The sequence below is a fragment of the Rhea pennata genome, chromosome 7 (genome assembly GCF_028389875.1).
Source record: "Rhea pennata isolate bPtePen1 chromosome 7, bPtePen1.pri, whole genome shotgun sequence".
NCBI lineage: Eukaryota > Metazoa > Chordata > Aves > Rheiformes > Rheidae > Rhea > Rhea pennata.
The window spans coordinates 27,693,578-27,719,639 of NC_084669.1; the positions used below are offsets into that span (position 1 = coordinate 27,693,578).

General features: G+C 41.5%; 2 protein-coding genes across 2 annotated transcripts in view; one reads left to right on the plus strand and one right to left on the minus strand.

Moving 5' to 3' along the window:
- ANXA11 (annexin A11) overlaps positions 1–23,310 on the plus strand; it is a 49,374-nt gene extending 26,064 nt beyond the window's left edge. The window contains exon 15 of the mRNA XM_062580714.1: positions 22,003–23,310. Coding sequence (XP_062436698.1) covers positions 22,003–22,014 — 12 coding nt within the window. The 3' untranslated portion in view covers positions 22,015–23,310. The remainder of the gene's footprint in view (positions 1–22,002) is intronic.
- Positions 375–15,248, minus strand: PLAC9 (placenta associated 9). The gene is made up of 4 exons (XM_062580715.1): positions 14,866–15,248; positions 3,354–3,454; positions 2,027–2,147; positions 375–564 (listed from the first exon to the last, which is right to left on the minus strand). Exons 1-4 carry the CDS (start codon positions 14,921–14,923, stop codon positions 554–556), a joined length of 291 nt encoding a protein of 96 aa, XP_062436699.1. The 5' UTR covers positions 14,924–15,248; the 3' UTR covers positions 375–553.
- Positions 23,311–26,062: the final 2,752 nt, after the last annotated feature.

Consider the following 26,062-nt stretch of genomic DNA (forward strand, 5'->3'; position numbering starts at 1 on the left):
CTGCTTCCAAACTACCAATCTTGGTCCCGACTCTGGCTAAGATGTACGCATATCACTGCCATTTCGGTGAATGGCAGCAATGTGACTATGTCCAAAGCCAGACCATTCCATGGTCGGTTTTTCATCAGACAATCTAAGCCTATCTTGAGAGGAAGCTACAGCTGACAGTCTGTCTTTGTTGGTTTGCGCTAATAGCAAGGATTCAGTTCTTTGCCAGGGAAGGAATATCCTTTTGAAGTAAAGCATGTTTGTTAGCTGTGCTTTAGTCCAAGACCCCTTGTGATCTTGTTTTCTTACTGAGAATGCTGTACTTGAAATACAGTGTTAAGTATGGCTACTGAAAGATTTAAAATGTAAAACTTTGAAAGGGTATATAAAAAGCAAGTAATTTTTTATTGAAAAGCACAGGAACGCAGAAGGCAAGCTACTGCTCAGGATTGTTCATCCCAGCTCAAATTGTGGAAATGCAAAGAAACTTATTAAATGAACAAAAGTGTAACTATATATGACAACCACACTGTTAGATTCGGATCTTTTTCCATCTTCCCAGTGCTCAGCTGACATCTGTATAGAGAAGAATTGATGCAGTTATTTTTGGTTATAAGATCAACCTTTCTGGATAAACATATCACTTAAAATATGAAGCCTGTTACTTAAAAGCAATGGATTTTTCTTGTTTAACTGATTCATCAAATCACAGAAGAAAGATCCTTGAATTGAGCAGTCCTTGACCCCTTTGGCAGTTTCTGCAACCTCCATCTGAGTAATATTTGTTGTAGTTGTGCTGCACTTATACAGAAGTAGTATGTGGTTGGCTGACTTAGGAATTCCATTTTCAATTAACTGTAACACTTCACTGGGATATTTTTACCCTTTGAAATAGTGATTGTTGCAGAACAGTACATTAACTCTTAACCATTAACTACTACTAACAGAAGCTTAGGCAACATAATGAGTAAGAAAGTGGATGAGGACATAGATCTCGATTCCGGTTTGTGTAATAGTCATGGTGATCAGATCTGTACATTGAACTGCAAGAAGAACTACAAACCAACATAAATCCTACTGCTGCCTACTTGAAGTCCACCTTATTTCAAATTAATGCACTATAGTATGTGTTTATATATATACTTACATACAGATACGTTTTTTAAAAAAATTATAAACAGATGTCTGTGCGAAGTTCGTATCTTTCAACAAGAGTCTCACTCTCCATTGGGAACATATCTTACCTTGTTAAATGAGTAGTCAGAGACTAGAGAGAACAATGTGATAAGAAACTATAAAGCAGGTGGTCTCACCCAAATCACTTTCCTTCTCAGTTAATTTATTCCAAGAAACACTTATCTAGGAGTACATTTTGCCGGAGTGGCTTGTATGTCAAAACTGGATTTAATTTGCAAAACTGTAATGTTTCCAGTAATAACTTGGGGGGTTTGTTACCTTTTTATTTTAAGTCACACATAAGACTAAAGAATAAAGCTGGATCATAAAACCGGCGATCATAAAAACGGAAGAAATCTTGAGATTGCTTAGTCCATCTGTCCTGCTAATTCAAGGCATGATGAAGTATGTATCTTGCCCCTCACAGATACTTGTTTAATGTTTCTAATATCAGGGAGACTACAGTTATGTCATTCCAGAAGTTCACTGTCCTTGTAAGAAAGTTGTGTGTTGTGTTTTTGCTTGAGTCTTCCTTGCTACCTTATTTCTTGCTTTATTTGCTTTTGCAGCGGGAATGAAAATACTGCTTTCATCCTTGTAATAGCCTTACTTATCCTGGTGGTCTGCTTCAATGTTCTCTAAACATTCCCAACTTATCAGCCTTTCTTTGTAAGCCGTGTATCTTTTACTTTTTTCCCCCCTTGTTTTCGGTGGTTGTTGAAATGTAATCAAAACTGGAGCTAGTGTTTCAGCTGCACGGAATTGAATGATTCCTTCAAATCTCAGGGGCAAAAGATCACATTTGGTAATAACATATGCAACACTGTTGTCAACTTTTAGTTACAGTCCACTAGATACTTACCATCAAAAATGTCTATAAGTGGGGTTTCTGGAGTCATGGGGATGTTCCGTGTTGTCTCACTGATGATATTGAGTAGTGACTTTACTTCTGATTCTAGATACTCCACTGTTTTTATTACCTTCTAATGAAAACAAGGGAGACAGCTGGAGAAAGGAGCGGTAAAAGGGTCAAGTAGAAGGAATTGTACCAAATATATTAGTAGGAGAGCAAATCTAAGGGCCTGTAATACTAACAGCTAATTTAACTTATACTACTCATTGCAGAGACTTACATATTTCTTGTGTGATACTGGCATCTAGTGGCCCTGAGAATTAAAATTTCATTTTGCCAGACTTAAATTACAGCACCTCTGTATGAAGAACTACCTGTAATGTTGACTTTTTAGAGGAAACTGTGTGTGGTGTGCTCTTGTTGTATGGGGGTTTTTTTGGTTGTTAAATAATTATCTTCTATTTCTGAGCCACCATTGCATCCAAGAGAAACAATCTACCAGAGAGAATGAGACAAACTGACTGGGAGGCAGGGAATGAAGATGGTGAGGGCTGAAGCAAGATTGCTAACATTAGCATTTGAGAACCAACAGAATGTAGTTTGGCAGCTACCCAGTTTGGAGTAGTTAGCGCTGAACACAAATCTTGTGGGAAAAAGTACTAAAACATTCCAGCTTCCCTACAGCAATCCCAAAGTCACGAGCGTCCGAAGGAGCAGAAACTCCTCCTTCATTCTCTGAGTTGCCTGCAGAATTCACGTTTAACCGTGAGCAGATGTGAAAGCTTTGCACTGTATCCAGAAGTAGAACCTTTCCAGGGGTAATGAAATATCACTGCTCTTAAATAGACCAAGAATCTGTTATAACGGCCAAAGATATCTTACCTTTCCCTGCACTCACTCTTGTGCTTCTGGAAATACATAAAGATTTTGTTAGCCTTTTGGATGTGATACAATACTTGTGTCTTTTCTACTGGCCTTTTACTGAAGGGCTGGAATTTTTGATGAATACAGCAAGTCTGTGGGCTTTATTTAACTTTACAGGTACCAGCTCTGAGATTGTTATATTGAAGGCAGTGTTATTAGCTTTAGAAAAGGCTAATAAATAGTAGCTCAGTGACTGATTAAGCAATTGGTTAGAATCCGTCAAGATGATACATTTTTACTAATGATGGTTGCATGGGTAGTTACAAAACATTACATGTGAAAATAGTAGCTCCTGAATTTTTTCTTAGAGGATCAAGAAGGAACAGTGACTAAAAATGTGATTCGTCTTACTTTTCTTTGGTCAAAATGTTAGGGCAGAGTTCTTGTTTGGTCCAGGAGTTAATGCTCTTACCTCTTCGATAATATCCAAGTGTTTGTGGATGGTATCCTGCTCGTCACACCAGCCTGCACTTTCCAAATCTCCAGGTAACACACTGACAGGCTCTGCAGCAGCTGGAAGAAGTCACAGTTAATTAACGGGAGGTTTTTTTGAAAGCAATTCTTACCTTTCTGAGTAAGGAATGGTATTTGGCATGCTAGATGACCTTGTTTATGAAACACAGATGTAGGAGTCCCAGGTAGAAATTGAACCTCTCCCTATAATTGCATTCCTACCGCACCGCTGTGCCTCTCTCACTGCGTTGTACCTAGTGGCAAGGTGGTTTGGAATAAGTTTGCTGTTGGGCTGGGATTCATTTTTATGTGCTTGTTTTTTTACACAGTCTGTTTTTCTGTCTTGTAGGGTAAGTTTGTAGATTTTAACATAACTCTGTCTCTGCCAGTAGAAAACCTAAGCGTTATGAAGACACATCAGTTCCTCTTAGACTTTCCACACAAGTAACTGCTGTGAGGAGCAGCTAAGTTTTGATACTTGTGCCCCTAAGGGATGCGAGCTGGTGATTCTGTCATGCCAGAAACTTGTCCGTAACAGTCTTTTTTTTTTTTTTTTTTTTTCAATGGGAAGGGAAACGATAAAAGTGTGCGCTGTTGATGCCATTTGCTGACAATGTCACTTGTGTATGGTGCTGTTTGCAGTCACCCAGCTCAGTCAGTTTATCTGTGGACCTCTTCAGTACTCATGAGCTCTTGCTTTCTTTGAATGTTTGACTCTGTTGGCCATACTCCATGAAGGGGCAGTGGATACCTGTCAATGTCCATGCTTTAATGGAACCCGTTTCTTTTTCCTGACATTTTTGCAGCATTTGATATCTTCTGAATTTTAATATGTTTGTATAAAATGTAGCAGAGCATTTTAAAACCCACTAAAGTGACACTGCGTCTTGTTCCATGTTCGCAAAGTTAGGTCTGGATCTTGATTGATGTGTGAGGATGCTATAATGATAAGTAGCAGTAACTCATTTCATTCTCATTTGATTATAATGAAGACAAACAGAGGAAACTGCTGGCTTGCATTACAATGAATGTTTAGAAGCATAATAAGAAGGGCAAATAGTATTGTCTTCAGTTCTGTTGTGTGCAAGCAGTGATTTGGAGATGGTGCAATGTATCACCGCAAGTCTGTGCCAAGATTTTTGGAGCTGTAGGTGTCAAATGATGGCAAATATATGCCAGTAAGGCTTGTAGCCATTGCATTTTGATTGGATGAGAAGTGTACTGAGAGTTGGAATGGCATCCTTGAAATTATGTCTGTGTGGGGGGGAGGGGAGGATTAAAATGTTTTCTGATATGCTAGGAGTGGCATTGCTTAAAAATTGGTTTGGCAGAGTTTTAAGAAGAAAGTATTTTTGGTTGTTTATTTGTAGTAGATTTAATTTGCTTTTTCGTGCGTTTACCAGGAGGTGGTGCTACTAGGACCGAATCCCAGTGGATGAATCTGCCTATTTAATACTTACACAAGTCTCTAGGAATGCATACATAAATGCTAGCTATCCGAAGTTGCACTTATTCTTCTTCTTAGTTGCTGCTTTTGGTGTTTGTGGAGTGTTATTATTTTGTCTTCAGCTGCCAGTCAAGTGAACAGTATTACTACTTGAAAATTTTTTGTGTTAAGATGTTTATTCAGTTATAGCCAGAATAATTGAAGTTTTGTATCAGAAATGGAGGTTACACAACAATGGCTGCTCTTTCTCTGCAAACCTTTTCTACCTTAATAATAGGATAATGTTGTCAGGAACTAGTAGAATTTCCAGCTTTCCAATATTCACAGCTGTAAGCCTGATGATTTGATCCACCAGGATGGTAAAGTGCCACCTTGTCATGCCTAAGAGAGGACCCAGGGCAAGCAGAATGTGTGATGGTGAGATCTAACTACAAATGAGCTGTGAAAATGGGGCAACAGAACTCCTTAAATGAACTAAGAGCAAATGTAAGAATTTAGGAATCCCAGAAGGGATTATTTTTCACTGTATTAATCCAACTGTAGGTGGCTGTATCACAAAGTTGAAGGGGAAGTTTGGGTGAGGGCCAGCACACATGCGTTATTTGCATTTAGTAAAGGAGCTTTTGGCCAGCCGTAAGTTACATGCCAGGCTTGTTTACTTTTTTTCTGTTCTCTAGAAATGGAAAATGCAAGAGAGTTAATGTTAGCTAGTTCAAGTTAGCGTTGGCCAATTCTTTCTCTGATCATGCTTCGTATATCATGCTAGTCCGTTAAGGAGAACAAAGCTCTGTTATAAGAGAAGCAGAAGTAGCTGTTTGTCCTGCCAGACTCAGACCCAGACCCAGAGTTTCTCTGACATTTCCAAACTGTCTGAGGGCACAGGGTATATTCCTGCTGCCATGTCAGCACTATCCTTTCATCTTTTTCCTGATACAGAACCTTAAATCCTCACCAGAGCTCCAAAATGCTATGCCAAAGTGACTATTTGAAGCAGAAATGACATAGGGACTTACCCAAAATACCACTTTAATCATTGCTTTAGCGTTAACCCTTTTGTGTGAAAAAAGATTCTATTCTGCACAAACCTCAGCATCTTGCTGAGCCTGACTGCTGCCCTGAGCAGGTGAACACAGGTGGGGAGAGAGGTCAGACGTCGTGGATGACCTAGTGGTTTGTTTGGAGCAGGGTATTCTACGGTAGGTGTAGAAAGACAGTTTAAGGTGGTTGCATTTCACTGTGAGGTTAGCAAAAGACCATGCAGCTTTGTGCAAATACGCACCTCTAGAGAACAAGGTAGAAAAGTTGCTGTGAAATGCATGCTTCAGTAACACTTAATTCTTTGCGGGGTTGTTTTTTCTCTTCTGACAGAGAGAGAACAAGCGGGTCCTCAAGTTGCCGGATTTTGAGAGCGTGTTGCTATTGCTAAGTGGCAATGGTAACGGACTCACTGAAAGAGGAAGTGTCTTGTGATAGTTCAGTAGGGTTATAAGATCTTCTGTAGACCATTAGGACCAGTGCAGTGACTACAAAATTTGACAAATGGTCCAAGCCTAAGTATCTCAAGAAACAGCTGATAGCTGTTGTTTGTGAGTGATGAGTGCTAGCAAAAAGTTGATTTTTGAAGTCAAAGGGAGACCTCAAAGTATGATAACCCAGAAGAAACATTCTTGGCCCTGGTGTGCATGTCTGTGTCTGATTAGCAACTTGCACACCTGAGCAGAGGTGCTCTTGCCCTTTTGATTGCCACTTGTGACCCCCCCCCCCCACCAGAACAGGGTACTTCAGGGGGCTGCTGTTGCCCCTGGATAGGCAGCCAGTGCTTTGGGCGGTATAGTTCCTACATCTCTGTTTTCTGATCCTTGGCTTGAGGCTTTAGTTTCCTAAACCTGCTTATTATTTTGGTATCTGGCTTTAGCTGTTAGTCTACAGCCTTTCTCACTGGGTTGGGCTGTTCACAGGACACATCCGATCACTAGGTCACTATGGTCAGACCATTCATAGAAGCAATAATTTCCATGTGCTCAGAGACTCACACATTGCTTATGAGTATTGCCCTTCGCTGTATTGCAATTGCTGAAAGAAAAATGCACCGTCTGACCTCGGAGCTGACCTTCACCAGCAGCATCTCTGTATCACGTGATAGTAGCAGGCCCTATATAAAGGGAGCAAAGAAATAAAGGCTGCAAGCTGTATAAGCAGTATATATTAGTATTTACTAATGACCTTTTAGAGTACTTCCATGTACTTGCTCTCAGTTGCTGAAGAAACCTTTTAAAAATAAAAATTAGAATTTTTCCTTGACTATCGAACTAGAATTTTTCCTTTCCTATCAAAGCATCTTGATCTTCACAGGTCCCTTCCAACCTCAACCGTTCTGTGATTGTGTTGTGCATAAATGCAGCAAAGTGTAGATAGTCAATTTTAAAACTAACTTTTAAAGGTAAACTGTTCTTTGTATATTGTATAAGACATATTTAAAATTATAGCGTGTGTTCGCAACTTCAAGCAAATGTGTAAGTTCATAGAATGAATTTAGGATTTCAGACTATTTTCTAGTCATACTTCAATGTCTGGAATATCTCTTTTGAAATGTAATGGATTGGTTCGGGCAGATACTAGCTGTAATGTTTCAATATGTGAGAGAATATTACATGAAGTTCCCATTTGCAAATCCCCACCTGATTTCTTGCGCATGACAGTTAGATTCTTAAGGCCCATGCTATTTAATGTGTAAGTGGTTATTCTGTTAAGAATAAGGAAGTTATTTGTTCAAGACAGTATGACCTGTACATTTATAAAAGGATAAAACACTGCCAATCACCCAGAAACTTAGACTTGTTCTATGCATTATGCCTCATTTTTTAATCTGATTTAAAATCCTCTGAGCTATGTTTTTGGTGTCTGTAAAAGCTGAGTAGCTCTAACTGCTCTCTGCTGTGATACAGCTAAAAAACAGTAGATGGAGCAGAAAAACGGTGAATTTCTGAGGCAGTTTCTAACAACAGTCTGTTTAATGGATGTATATGAGAGAGGTAGTATGATGAAGAGTGAAGATCTATATATCACGCAGCCTGACTGAACAAAACTTCATCTTATAATAGGGGATAGAAAGAGCAATGAACTGAGAATTAATACAACCTGAGCAGATAGGTTAAGAACAAAGGCCTTAATTTTATAACCTTAATAACCTGTCTCAGCGGAGCTCCTTTGTCTCATGTAGATTTGGTATATTTTTCTCAACTTCCATTTGTTGTTTCTTTGTACTTTTTAAGAAGTAAGTTCCTTTCTAGTTCCATTAAGATTCTGTCTCATTAGATGCTGTCATTTATTTATATTACAATATATAAGCAAATGCATGTATATATATGTGCTTATATTGGTGTGTGTACATTATATATAAACATATGTAAACATACACACAGAGTCCTTCAAAATCTCTGGTTGAAGTTAGTATCAAAATTCAGAGCGGTATTGCTAACTTTTACTTTGCTAATAGAAAGTTGTTACATGGCAGCTCTTGTGCTCCCCTCTATCCAGTCCCAGGCCATTAGTGCTATGTATAAGCAACCTCGTGTCAACATATCTGTGTGTCACACAGCTACCTGATGGGTCGGTGGAGCAGAGGAAGGTATAAAATGATTGAAAGCTGGAACAGGACAATTTAGACTAAGGTGCAAATTTTTAAGTTAGCCAGTGGAGCAAGTTAGTGGTTGATGTGTCCTCTGCATTCCTTGTCCTCTTTACAAGAGTCCTTCCTAAAGATACGATGTACGTCATACTGAGGTTACAGGCTTTAGGCAGAAGTTACTGATTTGGTTCTTTGGACTGTGTTATGGAGAAGGTCAAACTAAATGATCGTAGTGTTCCCTATTGGTCTTGAAGTCTATAAAATCTGTTTTGCCTCATTCCCTGACCAGTGTGGTTTTGAAAGTTAACTGAGAGTTCATGTTGTGCTCAGTAGGGAGGAAGGGGTAAAAACAAAGCAGACCACAAGCCAAAAGAAAGACAAGTAAGACTGAAACGGGAACCAGATGTCAAATAAAGAAGTCTGAAAATATGTGATAAATGAAGGGGAATAAAGAAGGGCACATATAACAGTTGAAGAAAACATGCTATGGTGTTTGTTCTTGTTTGTAGTACCGTAGGTTTAGCAGTATCCTTCTATTCCTGTAGCATATAGCATATGGTAGAAAGATCGCTTGTAATGAGAAAATGAAGGAGGTAGTAATGGATTTATGTTTCAATGGGAAAAAATTCATGAACTTGAGTATTTTTGAAGAATGACCTAACTGGGTTGGGAAGAAAGCAAGGGACCTCTGAAAGTGAATCTTGCTTGAATTATTCCTTATCTAATTATAGTGCTGGACTCCACATTGGAGCGCATGTATAACTTTGAAGTGTTAGCTCAAGAAATTACACAGTTTACAGAAGTAATTTGTGAGATTGACTAACTTGTACCTGAGGACAGAACAGGTTCAGATGCAGATATCTGTCAGTATTGGGCTCTCAGACCTATGTCCATGTTAGGCTGAAACTATTAGTTGTATTTAATTTGGGGGTTGTGCCTAAAGGTATCAAACTTAGTTTCCAGTTATGTCAACTCTTACTTGCATTGGCATCCTTCCATGTGGAAATACCAGATCGACTTTTTGTACCACTTTGCAGGGTCACGGAGTGGTTGAGGTTGGAAGGGACCTTTAGAGACGACTTAGTCCAACAGTGAAGGCTTGAGCAGGGTCACCTCAGGCAGGCTGCCTGCTTACTGGTTTCGTTATCACCAGTGTGCCAAAATTCATTTCAAGTCATATATAACTTAACTATATATAACCTAACACAGATTAAGTTAACTTATATTAAATTAGGATGTCAATGATAAATTGGTTTCAATTGTGTTATACTGGAAATCCTAACTAATGCAAAGATTGTCTTCAAGATCTTGAATGTTCTGAAGCAAATTTTTAACTGGATATAGAAGATTACTGAGATTGTGATCCTTAAAATGTTACCTAATGCTTAGCTGTGATTCAGGCACCTGTGAACCCTATTCAAGATTTTAAGCAAATTGCTTAAAGGGAAAGGAAGTCTTGCCTTTAGTGATTCCTGGACAATGAGGACTGTAGAAACTGTAAATAAGTATGTACAAATAATTCTGTAATTTCTTATATACTGTTAAAGGCTTCTGTGCTTCACACTGGAGGCAACTGCAGGGATTTATTTGTTTGTATAAATACATATGTACACACATTTATTATGCTCCAACTTCTATGACGTAACTACGGGGCAAATACGAAGTATCCAAAGTAGAAGATAGAAGGTATGTATTGCATAGTGGAGAGGGAATTTACTTATTTAATGTAGAAAATTCTGCTAGAATGATTTTTAGAAATTATTTCAACATGGTAAGTTGAAAGGTTTTAATGCCTGATTAGGGATTAAGCTTTAATCGGCACATTGACTGTGAATTTCAGCTGCTACCTGAATGGCAGCTCTTTGAAAGATCCCAAACATGAAAGAAAATCCAAAGGATTCTGGTGTCAGAGGTATGATTCATGAGTGCCTGATAATAATAGAAACATCCTGAAATAAGTTTCTTTCATGAAAGTAATTACCTTTAATACTGATTTTAGAAGCTGAATAACTGTATCAGAAAGTTACGTTCCAAACCCACTCACCTGGTTTTTACTCTGTTTGTCGAGACATAGAATATGCTACCGTTTCAGATCCTAGGGCAGTTAAGACGGAACGTATTTTCATCCTTTTTCCTCCAGAAGAGGAGGACCCAAAGAGCATATTTCACGCATTGTGGGTATATGGTGTCACAGGTGATGACACCCCGTACAGCGGTAGTGTGGTTAGAGGTACCGTATCGCTGTAGATAGTCAGCGTATCAGCATATCAGTTCTCATTTTTCTTCCTAACTTGTCTGTTCCATCAACTTATTTGTGAGATGCCGCGCTGTGAAGCGTTCCCCTCCTGACATACCTCTCTTCTGCTGGTGCAATGTGCAAAATCAGACCTGGGAGCTGACAGAAACTATACCTGATTAGGACATGGCTGTCAAGTATTTCTGTATAAAACCATTTCCTTTTAATGAAAGTTTTGCTATCACGGTCCATGTCATTCTCATTTCATAGTGGAGGTTCAGCTCCCACTTGCCCAGCAGCGGAGACCGATACGGAGCGCATGAGGCTGGGGCTAGTTTGCGCTGCCGGTGGGCGCTGTCCTTTTCTCAGGCATAGTAAAAACAGGTGACCCTGCCAGGACTGTGAAGTGACATTACAACTTGAAAACTACTTCACTTCTTTGACTCTGTTATCATATTCATGATCAAAAGAAGCACTTAAATTTTGTATATGCCATTTAAAGGAAGGAGGCCAATAATAAATGTTCCTGAGAGGGAGATACTGATTTTGAGTGTGTTTCTGAGATGCTGATCTTTCAAACAAGCTACCAGGGAACAGCTGCTTGTGCTAGCTGCTGCAGAGGAAGATAACTGCAGGAAATCAGACCGATAGGAGAAGTGAGCTAGGTAGTTTTGTGGATATCTTTCTGTAATTTGTGCTAGAGATGCCCCAATGCTTTGGACTGCTTCCCTTTGTTATGTACTTATTTCCCTATAAATACATATTTGCTTTGGAAACTCTGGTAAAGTGTTCATGTGGATGGTAACTAGTATCTGTGCAGGAGGTGCTTGGAGGTGGCAGGGAGGTGACCCAGGAGGTGAAGGAGAGGCATGTGGTGGTTATGCAAAGAACGTGAAGTTACGCAGAAAGAGGCTGACCGCAGAATGGAGGCTTTGAGGTAACCCAAATGACTGATGTCACCATAAGTGTTAAGGTGGCAACTAGTATCTGGGATAAAGTGTTTTTCAGTTTTATGGGAACGTGTCTTTTGGGCTGTGTTTAACGATAGGAGAGAGAATCACTGTGGCCGACTCCCTTCCCCCCCCCCCCCCTTTCTTTTGGTGAGTTTGCGACTAGTTAGCTCTGATCTGTGCAGTTGCTGTGTTTTCTGCATGTAGGTTATGGCAATAGGAAGAAATATAACAGTGCAACGAAAGAGGATCCTTGTAGTATTGTCCTAGTACTTAAACAATTCTAAGAATTTGCTTTAATGTGTATTTTCCTCTGGCAGACAGTTCATGTGTGCTGCAACTGCTCAGGAAGTAAAACAGTGACATATATGCACTAGACCCCAGCGTTCAGGGCCAAGACCCACAACTGCTTCAACCAGAATAGATCGTTTGGATTATAAATACAGCTGGTGCAGATGAAGAACAGGAGTCTTATAATTTCCAGACCCCTGACTTTTTGAAAGTTTGGTATTAAGTTTTTACTCTACATGTGGAGGTTGTAAAGCCCACAGAGCTTACTAGCTGAATTCCCTCTAACGAAGTGTAATGGAACATGGGGCTTTGCAGATGCGTGAAGCCCGCGGAAGGGCCCACTTCCGCACAGGACCTCTCCGCAGAGGCCTCACGCTCATCTCATCGGGAACACACCTGCCCCTGGGGGCACTTTACTGTGACAGCTTCTCAGCCTTCCTGGAGCTCACAGATAAACTCCTTGCCCCAGAGACAACAGTGCCTGTAGGTTTCCATAAGGATGGGAAATACCTGTGACACAGGATGTAGATTAAACCACTATTGATTTATTAGGAGAGAAATATAGGCCAAAATCTGGTTAAAAATTCCTCTCTCATAATTTTTACTGCGGATTAAATTCTACTGTGTGGTAGTTTAGCCTCCTGGAGACAAAACTCTGTCCCACGAGAATGCGAGATGCCTGCAGTCAGCTTTGCACAAAACCGGGCTGGTCTGAAGAGGTGTTTTTTCTCTCCGTTCCTAGACAGCAGTCTAACTCTGACTGATGGCCGCATCCTTTACAGGAGCCCCTTTCACTGCAAAGCCGAACAGAGCTACCCAGCTTTGGACACCAGAGGGGGATCCGGAACAGAACAGGCGCAACATGTTAGCTGGATGAAGCAAAAACATCAGCTTACACTTGGTTTACTTTTCCTTATAATTGAAACCAAATGAGACTTGTGCTGTTTAAAAACAAATCACATTCTCTTAAAGACCGTACCGAGCAACAGCGCGTCCACTCGAGCACCGCTGTTGCTCTCTCCCTGCTCAGTATTTGGGTTGCCTGTCTGGGGGAGCACAGCAGAGAGGCCCCGGCCCGTAGCCGGCTGCCAGGACGCTACATTTTACACTACATCTTTGCAGCAGCTGCACCCTGCAAACTAACCTGCCATCAAGAACAAGCAATAAAGTGCAGCCGTGAAGCCGGAGGATGCAACCGCGTCCCCAGAGGCTCCCGTCCCAGCATCTCGCCCTTGCTGAGCCGTCTAAGGCTGCTCGTATTAATGGCGGACTGAAAAACATAAATTCCTCTTTGGCCAGCCCCAAAACATTTTTATTCGAGAGGAACTGTTGCCAAATAGAAAAACAGGAAGAAACGGTGAATGAGTCACTGAGGAAGAGGGGGTGGGGGAGGATCTGTAATAAAATCAAAAGTTAGATTCCCCCCCCCCCCCCCCGTGCTCAAAAGTAGCAAAGAGCAAGGCAGGATGCCTGTGCTGAGCAGCTGGGATACTCAACGGGCTGGGACAGAAACAAGTTCAGATTCCCCCCCCTCTGCCTGACTTAAAGCAAGGATGTGGCCCGCGGCTTCCCCCCTTCCGAGGAAGTGCCCCCTCCCGGCGGCAGGCAGCGTTTGGGGACAGTCTTGTTTCTTTACCCACTTTGAATATTCCCCTCTTATCTCGCGTGCTCCGCTGGGATGGGGGATACGACCCTATAACTGAGCAGCTGCCACCTGGCATAATACTGGGCACTGGTCCCCGCTGTAGTCCTTATTCAAATAATGTTTTACTTGGTTAGATTTCACCTGGATTTACCTAATGATTTCAGCTTAAACAAAAACATACCCCTGGGGAATGATAACAAAAACGTTCTTCCAGCCTTCTCTGTGCATCGCAGAATTCACAGGCAGATAAAGGGTATTTGTAGAGAGAAAACAAGTCACGGTGCTGGTGCTGGGATTGCTATTTCAGTCCATCACTGATAAGCGTTATGAAGCCGGTTGTGCGGGACAGAGATGGAGAAAAGAAGAGTGACTGCAAGCTGGGGAACAAAAAGGACTAGTAGTTTTTCAGGAAATGTTTTGGTTGTAATGGAAACTCGCCACCATGCCATGAAATACGAACATTACGTGTTGTGCAGAAGTGAGAGCAGAAGGAAAAATAACGCTTTGCCTCAGCCAGTAGAGAATGCACTATGCAAACAGGCTGCGAAGCTAGGTTTGTGACTACGTGGGGACAAGAAACCCGTGGGCTAGCCAAGCTGAAAATATCTTTAAATCACAGCATCAGCAATAAGATGATCAGAGGTTTGCCTAGTGCTAGATCCTTAGGAGTAAACAGGAGTAAAGTTCAGATACGAGCTAGTCAGATAGCGCCTGTTTACTCTGCTCGCCACCAAGGGGTTTGAAGAACGAGTTACATTTCTGAAAATCTCAGGAATAAGTAATCCAAAAACAGAAGAGAAAAAAAGATACAGTGCTGCTGTTAGCACATCTAAGAAAGGTTTGAATATGGGGAAACTTCTCTTTATTCACCTTGAACGTTGTTCTCTGTTCCGAGTGGATTGGTGTTTATTAAACGCTACAGCGTGTTATTAAACCTGCCAGTAGCAGCAGAGTGGAAATGCAGGGCACTGAATGCAGCATATGAATGTGGTTTTAAATATTTGCAAATACAGTGATAGTGTCTCCCATGAGTAGCGAAAAATCTCTAAGCCAGCTATATGCCTCTGGGACGGACTTTAATAGTACAAAAAGGGATTTTTTTTTTCCTGTTAAAAAAAAAATTACAATTTTCCCACAGAATTTTGAAACATACCTGTGTCATCTTCAGAGCAAATAAGCAGTTTTTTTACCTTCCCCTCCCATCCCATGCAGAGGCTTTCACCAGAAGAGCACATGCGCTACGGTTTCTGTTTTGCAAGCTTGGGATCACTTACCTGAAAGATCTCGCTCCTGCAGGACTAAAGCAAAAGCCAGTGTCCAGAGGAGAAGCATGGTTTCAGCTCCCCGAGCTCCGTCGCAGTCCTGCTGGAGAGCGCTGCCGGCTCCGCGTAGACTCCTCAGCCCGGCCGTTTGCACTGAGGCTTAGCCAGGGAGCGGGGAGGAAATATCCCCAGGCTGAGCCAAGATTCGGAAGCTGTTCTTTTTCTTTCCTCCTCCTAAAAAAACACCCTTCGAGCTCCACGAAAAGTCCAGTTACCCAGGCAAGCTGGCTGCGGTCCAAGCTCCCCAAAGTTTTCACCCTTGTGTTTATTTATACTGAGCGCAAATGGAATGTGCTGGGGGGTTTTGAGTCCCGCGAGTGCAGCAAGTGGGGCAAGAGAGGAGGGAAGGGGGCGCAGGGAGGTCCTGAAGTCCCCGTGGGATTTCTTCTGGGGCGGGGAAAGCAGGAAGGCTGGGAAACGCGGTGTCTTTAGGCCTGTCATCTTGCAGGGCTTTTAAATTATTTATTCACTTAAAAAAAAATCCACAGCAAATTTGCTTTTCGACAGGTGAAAATTCTGCCGGCCTAAGTGAGGTGGCAACTGCGATGCCTCGTCCCGCGCAGCGGAGCCCTCGGAGCTCTGTTCAGTTCAGGAGGTGTTTGAAATAGGTTGATTGTAGTAACAGTGCCTGCAAAAAATAGTAACGCTCACGTCAGTCTGACAACGTGTTTGATTTTTAGTAAGATCTTAGTTAAATGTTATATTTCTGTCTCGCGGGTTCGTGAGTACTGACTGGATCAGTGACAGTGCTTGGCATTAGGAGCTGTGTGGAGATGGGCTCCAACCCCGGCTCTGCCACAGGCTCCTCGCAAAGCCATGGTCGGGTCCCTCTCAGTTTCCAGGTCTCTAGCGTCTACGTTTAAAGGAAAATTAATAATCTTTTACCTCATCTTAAAAAAAAGAAAAAAAAGTAATGCCTGTCTAATGTTTTGTGGTGGTTGAGCAGAAGACTAACTTCTATGTGAATTCTTATGATTTAGTAAAGGAAAATTATCACAGAATAAGTTAAGAATAAATTTCAAAGCTCATATACAGCAAAGGACTCCATGTAGGGGAGGGGGCCTGTGGAAATCTTGTTGTCTGACCAAGCCTGCAAAATTAATATTTTCACTGAATGTCTGTGGATGACTTCTAAGGATATTTGACCTTTGCAAAAACGTTCCCAAAGGTCTGTTGGATTCCTAATGCTGCCTTTGAAAAATGTAGGAACAAGATATCTAGTACCATGCACTACCTGATTAACCAGGCTCCTTCCAGGCAAAACTGCATGACGCCACATCTGTATAACTTCTTTGAAGCATTAGGCAAAGCAGTGCGTAGAACAGCCTCTTGGTGTATTTTCACCTCAGGCTGGTGCTAGTAAGATAGCATTTTTATAAATCAGCTAACGCTGATTCTATGACAATTAGAGCTGTAATGTATTTCTAAGTGTTTTGCCTTAAATCATCAGGTAAGACTATTGCAATTTTTACAGATTTTTGTGTTGAGAATCAATCTAGTTATTGCTGCTGAAAATTACATTAGCTTTAATTTTCTTATGAATTGGTCTTTAGAAAGGAGCTGGAATAAAAAACAGTGAGTCCAATCTCTGTTTTACCCCATGTCTGAATATGAGCTGCTGGTGTGGTAGACTGAGTTTGTTGCAATCAGAGATGATCTGCACGTGGTCTGTGACAGCATCCCTTCCACGGCTACCAGAGGAATTGAAGGAAAGCAAACAGAGGAACACAAATGCTGTACTGGTGGTTTCTTTACATTTGGGATGTTGCCTGCTGAACCGAGAGGCCTATACTGCTTTGCAGACAGGAGAGTCAGGAACAGGAGGAGAATATTTACGAATACTCGGCTGATGTTTTCTGAACGTGTTTGTCCTTTAACTTTGTCCTTGCAATAAGTACTTTTCTTAAAAAGAATCCCATGTTGCATTTTCTGCGTTGCAAACGGAGCCTCTTCAGAGTTCCTGGATGTTTTTCTCCATACTTTCTGCCATACTTAATACTATTAAAACGCAATGAACATTCATTGACTTGATTTTTCCCTCAACACTCTATAAAAATAGTGATATGGCTGTTCCAGACCACCTCTGTTGAGGTCACTCGTCCCTTTTACAGCGGGTGAACCTCCTTGAGGTTCATCCAGAATTGTTCTCGGGCTCCTGGGACAGTTCAGTTCCTCCAAGGCAATTGCTTCTTATTTCTACAAAGCACTCTTTGTTTGACCGTAGTGAGGTGCTGGTCTGACAGGCATGGAGAATTAAACAAGTCAAAGTAATGAGAGGTTTCTCTAGTATCATACTCTAGGGGTTGTTCTGGTAGTGAGAGAGAAGTTCTTTCTCTTGCAGGAAAACACAGCCAGAGAGAATGCTTGTGCCAAGTAAGATTGTGGTTTTCCGTGGGATTGCCTGTCCAAAGGGCTTTTGTCAGCCTTGGGTAACTGCCTAAGATGACTTTCGTTATTCGTAAACGCTCGGAATGGAGCTGCAGTTAAAGAGCTCTTAACTGGCAGCAAGAAATACGAAAAATACAGTGTATGTGACAAAAATCGTTAAATTGCAAAGTAGATTTTTCAGTGCCTGGCAGGAGGTTTGGGAGCAGCAGAAAGCGAATGACACATACAAGCTGATTTGTCGTCTTCTGGAAGGTTTAGTCGGTAACTGATTGCCATCAGAGAAAGCATTCTTCAGCACATTCATCTTGGAAATGACCATATATGAGAACATAATGAGATCATATGAATAGAGCCTTGCACAAAATCCAGCTGTTGAGATGTTCCCAAGACACCAGCAGCCAAAGAAAGCATACCAGCGAACAGGGATGTGAATTTTTGCCAGCAGGCAGTCTGGTGAAAGGGAGAGCAAACACAAGGATTAAGTCTATTTTGGGAGTGGGTTTTGTACAGTCTTTTTGCGTCTCTTTCTCGGACTAGTCAAACGCTTGGCAAAAGCAGTAAATAAGTGCACAGTGATAGTGTTGAGTTAGTAGGGAGGAGGAGCAAAATAAAGGGCACATGTTGGCAGAGGACATTTGTGCCATGGGAAGGCAGATCATCCTGTTCTTGGGTCTGAACTTCTGCAGCGTGAGCGGACGGAGGATATAGCTGAACAAATACTGGGCAAGGAGTGGAGAGCATTGCACCCCAGTCCCTCAGGACCGTGAGGTCTGCGTTCTGCCAGTCTGTCTGAGAGGAGATTTGTGTCCATTGGGGACTGCGGTGGTTCCTCGGGCTCTGGCTGTAAGTCTAATAACTGCTGGCTGCCTGCTAGTGAGAAGTTCTCACTAGTTGGAGACTGTCAAATTGCTTACCTAAAATGAGACTTTGTCTGTAATCCATTAACTACTTAATTTACTTGGTTTCTGGCAGCTGAGTTGAGATGGTAACTGAATAGATGTGGAAGCAGAATAATTTGTTGCCTAGAGAGGACAACATCCAAAAAGCAGGGATGCATTTTGTGGACTGCTTTTAAGGGGAGCGAAAGCTTGCTTTGCAACCACTGAATCTATCTGGTGAATAAACAAAATGTCTCCTGTGGTGGTGACTTCACCAGAGTGAAGTAGACGTTGTCATTTAAAGCATTTTGTAGCCATGACTCTTGGCACCGCATCCACTGCAGTCTCTGCTGCCTCTCCACATCTCTCAGGTGTGCATAGGGCAGCCTCAGTCGGTGTTGCAGGTTTTGTGGGCTATAGTCTTCGATGTGTGGATATCTTCTGGTTGTACTCCAGTGCAATCCCCCCTCCAATCTGTGGTGTATCGACTTGAACTAGTGGCTGTTATCTTGATCTGCGAGTGACATCAAAAAGTGTGAAGTTCTCCTGTGTCCATAAGGACACACTGCTAATCAAAATCACATGGCTGATGATATGAGGTGTGGTCAAGATCAGCCTCCTCTCTAAGCGTGCCTTCCCAGGAGGTTTGACGACCACGTGTCACGGAGCAGGTAACTCCGACCCAGCCTTCTTCCGAACAGTAGATTTTGTTCTGTGCCGAAGGCCGACGGTGAGTCACCGATCGGAGCTGATTCTGTTGGGTCACCGCGGTGCCAGCGCGCGGAGCTGGGTTCTGTTTGCCGGCATTAGGGACGCGTCTGATGGCCTCGGGCTGCTGGGCAGTAATTGCTTCTGTTTCCTCAGTGATCATCTGCAAGGAAACTGAATCAGAAAACTGAAGGAAAATGTAGGTCGTATGGAAGATCGGTGAATAATGTATTACTAATTGTTTTGTATTTTTAACCAGTTATTAGATCTTTCTTTCGACAGAATTCGTACATTAATGAAACCTGGCCATACCTCAGAAGCCCCTGTGCAATACCGTACACAGCATGCGTGCCAATTTCCGAGAAAGGAAAACTTTGTCTAAAGAAAACTGGTTTAACTAAATTCCCAGCTGCACTAGTGAATCAGGAATAGACTCCTGACTCCCAACCTTGTACTGCACACGTGCTGCTCTGGTGATACATCCTGTATTTCCTGCTGTGGAAGGCTGCATCCCTTTGCTGTCGCAACTTTGTACGGCCGCCCATTTGACTCACTTAACAAACATGAAATATCTCTGTGGGCCCAGGGTAGCTAATACTCTAGAAAATAAGACGTGGGAGGAAGTATTTGGTTATTCTACAACTAGAATTAAACAGTTAGTGTTTTTAGCGAGTCAATATTGCAAACCACATCAATTAAAGGAGATGATGAGCCAAAACTGGACCAATATTTTCATTATGGGAAGGCGTAACTAATATCTGAGGACTTGTTTGTCTGTTGAACAGCAGCTTGCTGAACACAAGTCATGACACAGCGGTGAAGCTAAAGGAGTAAAGTCTGTGCTACTTCTGTGTATCTTCTCCATTAAGCAATTCATCAGCTGTGGATAGGAAGTCCTTGAGTATAGGTAATATTTACCATGTGAGGGACTTGTGAGTAAGAGATGTTTAATGAAATAGAGAGCTGGGAATTAATGCTATTTTGGATTAATAGTTAGCCTAGTCTCCCTTTCTCTTAATTCCAGAAGGTCATGGACAGATGCAAAAGAAAGAAGGACTTACTAAAGACAGAAGCCAAACTGATCACTTCACTATTATTCTTCTGAAAATGTACAACACACACATTATTTTGCAGCCAATGTAGTAAAAATCCTATGTTAAGAATCCTTTTAAAATAAGTGTGTTGGGGGAAATGCAATAATGTAGCAGGTTGGTAATGTACCTTATGTTATTATATATCCTTTACACCTTTAGCTGCAAATTTTCTTCGCACTTCTGACATGTGCTTCTAGGCAGAAATTGAATAAGAAGGTGTAGGAATTTTTTTATCCTGTTGTCCGCATAGTTGGTCATATGGAGGATCCAGTCCCACAAGACTCCCAAACAGGACAGCTAGCTATTACTGTGTGGTGCTGGTCTCTCACCTCTTTAATGAAGTTTTGCTACTGGAATTAAAAGACAGCTTAAATACTTTCATAATAGTACTGCTTAATGGGAGAACTTGTGGTAGTTGCTACAGCAATATTATATAATCATGAGTGGGAAGAAAAATGCCCGTGAAATAATTTCTATTTAAAGCTGGTCTAAGACATGGAAAAACTGTGTGAGACTATGAACAAACTGATAGATGAACAAGGTTAGCATGCACACGAGCTCTGGAGTCAGGGCCTCGGCTCCCACTGTTAGAAACCAGATGTAGAATCTGGATGCTTGTCCTCCACCCCGATTTTGAATTTTTTTCTCATGAGATCCTTGGAGTGTGATTCATTCCACATGTTTCTGGAGGAGGCCGACAGTGGTTACACCTGTTACTAGTTTGCTGCATCCATGTGGATCTTCTGTTTAGTGCTGAGGATGCAACAAGTAAGAACACGAGTTACAACCTGAAACAAAGTCTTCACTGGAGATCAGGAGAGTGCCGATAATGTTTGTGATGCCAGATTTTAGGATATCCTATGTTGCTTTGAAAGCTCAATTGGCTGTGAGTACAGTTAAAGTATTTGCATCAATACTCTGTCAAGATGTAGTAAAATGTATACTTTTTGCCTTAGATGATCTGTCCCAGTTAAATCAACTGTTCTTCAAATCAGACCTACCACTCAAAATCACTATGAGGGAAGTAGAAATCTTATTTTTTAATTCAGATATTCATCTATGTCAATTTGTATTTTTATTTCTGTAAGTATTTTTTTTGTTATGGCTTCCTGGATAGTGCTTTTCACCATCTGCGCAATAACCAAAGGATAATTTTGTGTTTGACAGCAGTGACCATCTAAGGTCTCTTCTAATTAACACCGAGAAAAGGAGAAATAGAAGATTACAAGATCAAATATATGGAAGAGGAGCAGAGGGCTAATTGCACGTGCCCAAAGGACGAGATGCGTCAGAAGTGAGGACAGAGAATTCATGTGAATTGTCAGGAAGTGATAAATAACTCCCCGCATGCCAACAGGGTATCCCGGTAAAACCTCCTTCCTCTAATGTGGCCTTTTTTATTTGTCTGCTTCTAATTGACAGCTTTTTATTTTCCAGCCTGCAAGGACACTTAGCTCTTTCTGTGCTTCCCCTGCTTTTTTATTTCTCAAACAACCCATCCTCTAAGAGAGAAGAGCAACGGATACTTACAGACACAGGGCTCTTTTCGGATTTGAAGGCTGCATTTCCAGACAAGCTTGGCAAGGAGTATCGACTTCCCCATTCCCATTGGGGCGCTTATCGCGCACACAAGATGCTTCTAGGACGTTGGAGGCTGGAGAGCGGGTTTGCCTGTGGTTCTAGCCAGGGGGTGACAATACTGACAACAGAGAAGAGGGTTTTGTTTTGTTTTGTTTCTTCAACTTTCATATCATCTAGATCCTTTTCTCAAAGCTGATTGCTCTGCTTTCCTTGAAATAGGGTCTCTGCTCTCTGTGTTTGCGTGGATGCTTGTCTGCATTCGTTTCCTTAAGTTTATTTTTCATCTAAAAGTGTTCACACCTGAATTACAGAGGCCAAAGGTAAGAGTGAACAAATAAATTGTGGAGAACTTCTCCTGTTAGAGCAGACAGATTTCTCAGGCTTGCTTTACACCAAGACCTGTGTAACCCACCCATCTCACAGCTGTTTTTTGTGATCAGTTGTTTTTTTAGGAGGAAATCATCACACCACGGGAAAACGATGACTTTCAGGATTCAGCTCAGCTTTGATGATGTGATGTTGGCATCAGACCATCGGGCATGGCATTACACAGTGCTTTTCAAAAGCAATGCACATCTTCCTGTCTTATAGCTGAAGAAACTGAAGCACAGGACTGAGGTCACCTGCCTGGGGCAAGCAGGACACTGCCCCGGAGAGGAGAACTCCGGTCTAGTTCCTAATTCCTAGTCAAGTCCTGCTTCCATTTCCTAGGCTTTCTGCTCAAACAAATCATATCTGAAGACTTCCTCGCCTCGTTTGGAAGCAGAGGGCTGTTTCTGAAGGTAACAGTGCTGCTGGAGGACAGCAGCACTTAAAACTTGCTGAAGATGGAAACACACGCTTCCCCAGATGTGCGCTGTGAATCGTGGTCTCACTGTTAAATGTTTTCCAAACATTTTTAATCTTAACAGACCTGCTGGAGTTTTAAAACTAAATCATTTTAAATTATTTAATTTAAAGGATAAAATTTAAGGATAAATTAAATGAAAGGATAAGTTTAAAGGATATAAGTCCCTTATTCGTTACTTTCTACAAATAAAACCTTGTTTACCTTTCCTACAAAAGGACCCAAAAACCGTGGACCCTATAGCTGCGTAACGTGGCCGCAGGCCCTGTAGGCTCCCTGCTAGCAGCCTCCGCTGTGCCCCTCCGACTCTTGCCGCGCACCAGCGTGCGCAGGCTGTGCTCACCCCATCCCTCGGTCGGAACGGGGGTACGTGCGCGCGTTCCGGGGTTTCGCTCCGCTGTTGTGATGTGTCCGTTCAGCATCGTACGGTCAGACCCCTTAGGGTTACAAACAGGATTTGGAGGGGTCGGGGGGACGGTAATTTTTGGCCCTCTGGATTAAAGTTTTGCTTTTGTCTTGAGAAATGTTCTCGTTCTTTCTTCAAAGTGTTTGCTTGATAAGCAGTTGCATGCTGTCCCCACAGTAATTTTGGACAAAGCTGGCCCAAACTGCCTTCTAGACCCTTGTGCCAGCAAACGTTTCCTTTGAATGGATGCCCGTCCTTTCTCTCAGCCACTATAAAGTAAATATAGGTTGAGGAAGCTAGACCCATTTCCATCGATTCAGTTTACCCTAGCAGTTTTTCCTCAGTTAGTTCTCTAAGGATAACACACAAAAACATGGAATTTCCCTACCAGAGGTCAGTTGCTATCTGACAAATATAAATACTATGAGACAAAGCTGTAGTCTGACTTATGAATATTGATTTATACAGATACCAAGATGAAAGTGAAATTAGCTTGTTAAATTAGAAAGAAAAAATGAGGCTATTTGGTATTTTTTCATTTTTTTTTAATTGGCTGATTTTTTGAATTGTCCATGCTTATTTATCCACTTTGTTTTTTATAGTGGTTTACTATTACACTCCTGTTGCATCAATGCCTTGCGTAATTCTAAATTAGCACTTTGGTTTTCTGGGTTGTTACTCTGTACAATTTTTTTAGGTTTTTTTGGCTTAACCGTAGACTATCTCCACCCTCTTTTCCTTCTGTAACTGATCAAATCCTGCAAAGAATTCTCTCCTTCAGACAGACTTTTTTTCTTTTCCTGCCCATGCTGTTTCTCACTGAGGTTGGAAATGTTATTAATTTTATTTAGTATGAGGGGAAAACTTGGCTACCCTTCAAAACCATCTTGCAAGTCCTGTAATTCAATAAAGTCTTTATTTTTAATGATAATAGCTCTTTCTCCTTGTGCTCTCCAAACTGAGTTCTCTCTGGTTTCAAGAGAATGAAGCACTACTTTCCATTTTCAAAACAAAATGTTCCTGTTATATTTTTCGGTTTGGGTAAAATACACCACAACCTTGTTTAGAAAGCTTTCTAGAGAAAGAAGTAAGCTATTATTTTTCCATATTATGCAATGTTATAGGAGCTTTTGTGACAGAGAGTGAGAGAGGAAGGCAGGCAGTCATATGCATCTTGCTGAGTTTGAAATTTTTGTGCTGAGGCTTTGATTTTTCCACCTCCTTTGAGTCCTGGTCAGTGTTCATGTGCTAGTGTGGAAGATCAGGGAATTCCAGTTCTTCTCCTGGATTAAGGCATTTTTTTTCTTTGAACTCAAAATTAGCTCAGTACCAGACAATTATATTGTGGTATGATGTGGATAAAACAGTTGGCAGAGGCTGGTTTTCTAACTCTGTTAGGTGTGCTTAAAGCCACACAGGTGCAAATGATTATTTCCTTGCACAAATGGCAGTGTGAGCAGCAGAGAATGGAATGATCCTCAGGTGTGGAGGAGACCTTGGGAATGCTACAGGCCACCGAGGTGATGGCTTCCTTCCTGTGAGCTCCCCACCAAAGAGCAGCTCGGTGGAGTTAAGGAGCAGTGGGATTGAGAAGAAATGTGATGTGAGGAAGACCTATAACTTAATCTTGGACAACTTTATGGTAATCGTGTTGTTTCATTTGACCATATCAGCAATGTAATTACTTCTTACCTATCTACCTTCTCTCAAAAAAAAAGAAAAACAATCTTGAAAGAAAAGACAAAGTTTTTCCTGTAATGCAATGCAATGCAATGCAATGCAAAGCTTTTCTTGCAACACATCTTGCAATGGTTGCTGTGTGTTCTTAACCATTGCGATCAGGTCTGGAAGTTACTGTATTAAATGGTTCCAGATCATAATTTAATATCCTGTAAGAGAAATCAGATTCCTCATGAGCCCCGCAGGAGGAAGATGATACAGAGCAATCAGTATCTGCTGAGGTGAAATCCTGGTGATGTAGCCCTATTCAAATTGTTATAATTTAATATTTTTGTTACATCCCTCCAATTGCAATACTTCTTACATTCTTAGACAGTGAGTTCCTTTAAAAAAAATATAATATTTGAGGCTGAAAATGAAATCAAAGCTGAAAAATTCTGTGAGATTAGCAAAGTATTGTATTCATAAATAACAAAACATATAGCAGCAATAGAAAAGTTTCTGTTTCTGAGACAAACTTCACAGAAAACTGACAGTTAAAGTTCATGTCGCTTCTTCAGTTTGTCTTTGATCATCCTGTTCTTGAAAAGCTCTTACAATTCTTTACTGTAGTTCTTTTATTTGAAGGGTTTGGTTAGAATCTGCGCTATGCCAAGATCTCTGTGCCAAGCTTATTTGGAGTTAGATTACTACAGTTCAGATCTTCTGCTGTTGGTACAGAAGGCAGAGAAAAGTTAAAAGCCAACCTATCCTAAGACAGCTACTTTGTAGTTTATGTATTAGTTCTTTGGTTATTCTTATGATCTGTACTTTTAAATCTCTAAGCAATTAATGGGCATTGGACCCCAAATATTTAGGTAACTTATTAATTTTCTATCTGCTTCAGTCTTTTGGCAGTGATCAGTTTGATGTATTTTTAAGAAAGTGCTCTTTTTCTGATCCCTGAGTATATTCAGGATGAGCACGTGTATTGCAAATGACATATTTCACACTGTTCTGAAGTACTTAGCTAAGAGGCACTTGGCTTTTCGTATCTAAGAGTCAGAAGTGAAAATATATGTAAATGATTGCCAGGATTCGATTAGAAAAGGTGATATATTGCAGAGGATTTTTGCCAGTTAGCTGCAGAACCAGATAGAAACCTGGGTGCCCTGGGAATTACCAGTGCAGCAGACAGCAAACCCTTGTGGGCGACTGATTGAGAGGCACTCGGGCTGAAAAAGGAATTGGCAGAAGGCTGGATCAGGGAAATCACTAATGGGATGTAATGCTTTTCTAGCTAAGCAGTTCAAATCCATAACTGGTGTGTCACGACCAATGCGCTTTTTGATGTAGATGAAGTAACTGGCACTGGAGGTGATGGGCTGGATTCCCTCACCGCGCCTGACTCACTCCGGACGCTCTTGGTGGCAGCGGGAAGGAGGTCGTGCGAGACCCTACCATCGGGACCTCTACTGTTTGCATCCCACTTACCAGCTGTAAAGCTCCTCGAGCAATTACAGCTCTCTGCTTGGGGGAAAAAAATGCCTGAAAAGACAATTAAATCAAGAAGGAGCTGTGAACTCCA

Bases quoted from the DNA above. Each gene is read 5' to 3' on its own strand.
- PLAC9 (XM_062580715.1), bottom strand. From the start codon at position 14,923: ATGCTTCTCCTCTGGACACTGGCTTTTGCTTTAGTCCTGCAGGAGCGA. The intron at 3,455-14,865 runs GTAAGTGATCCC...GACTTCTTCCAG, and splicing joins GCAGGAGCGAGATCTTTCAG to CTGCTGCAGAGCCTGTCAGT. The intron at 2,148-3,353 runs GTAAGAGCATTA...TGTTTTCATTAG, and splicing joins ACTTGGATATTATCGAAGAG to AAGGTAATAAAAACAGTGGA.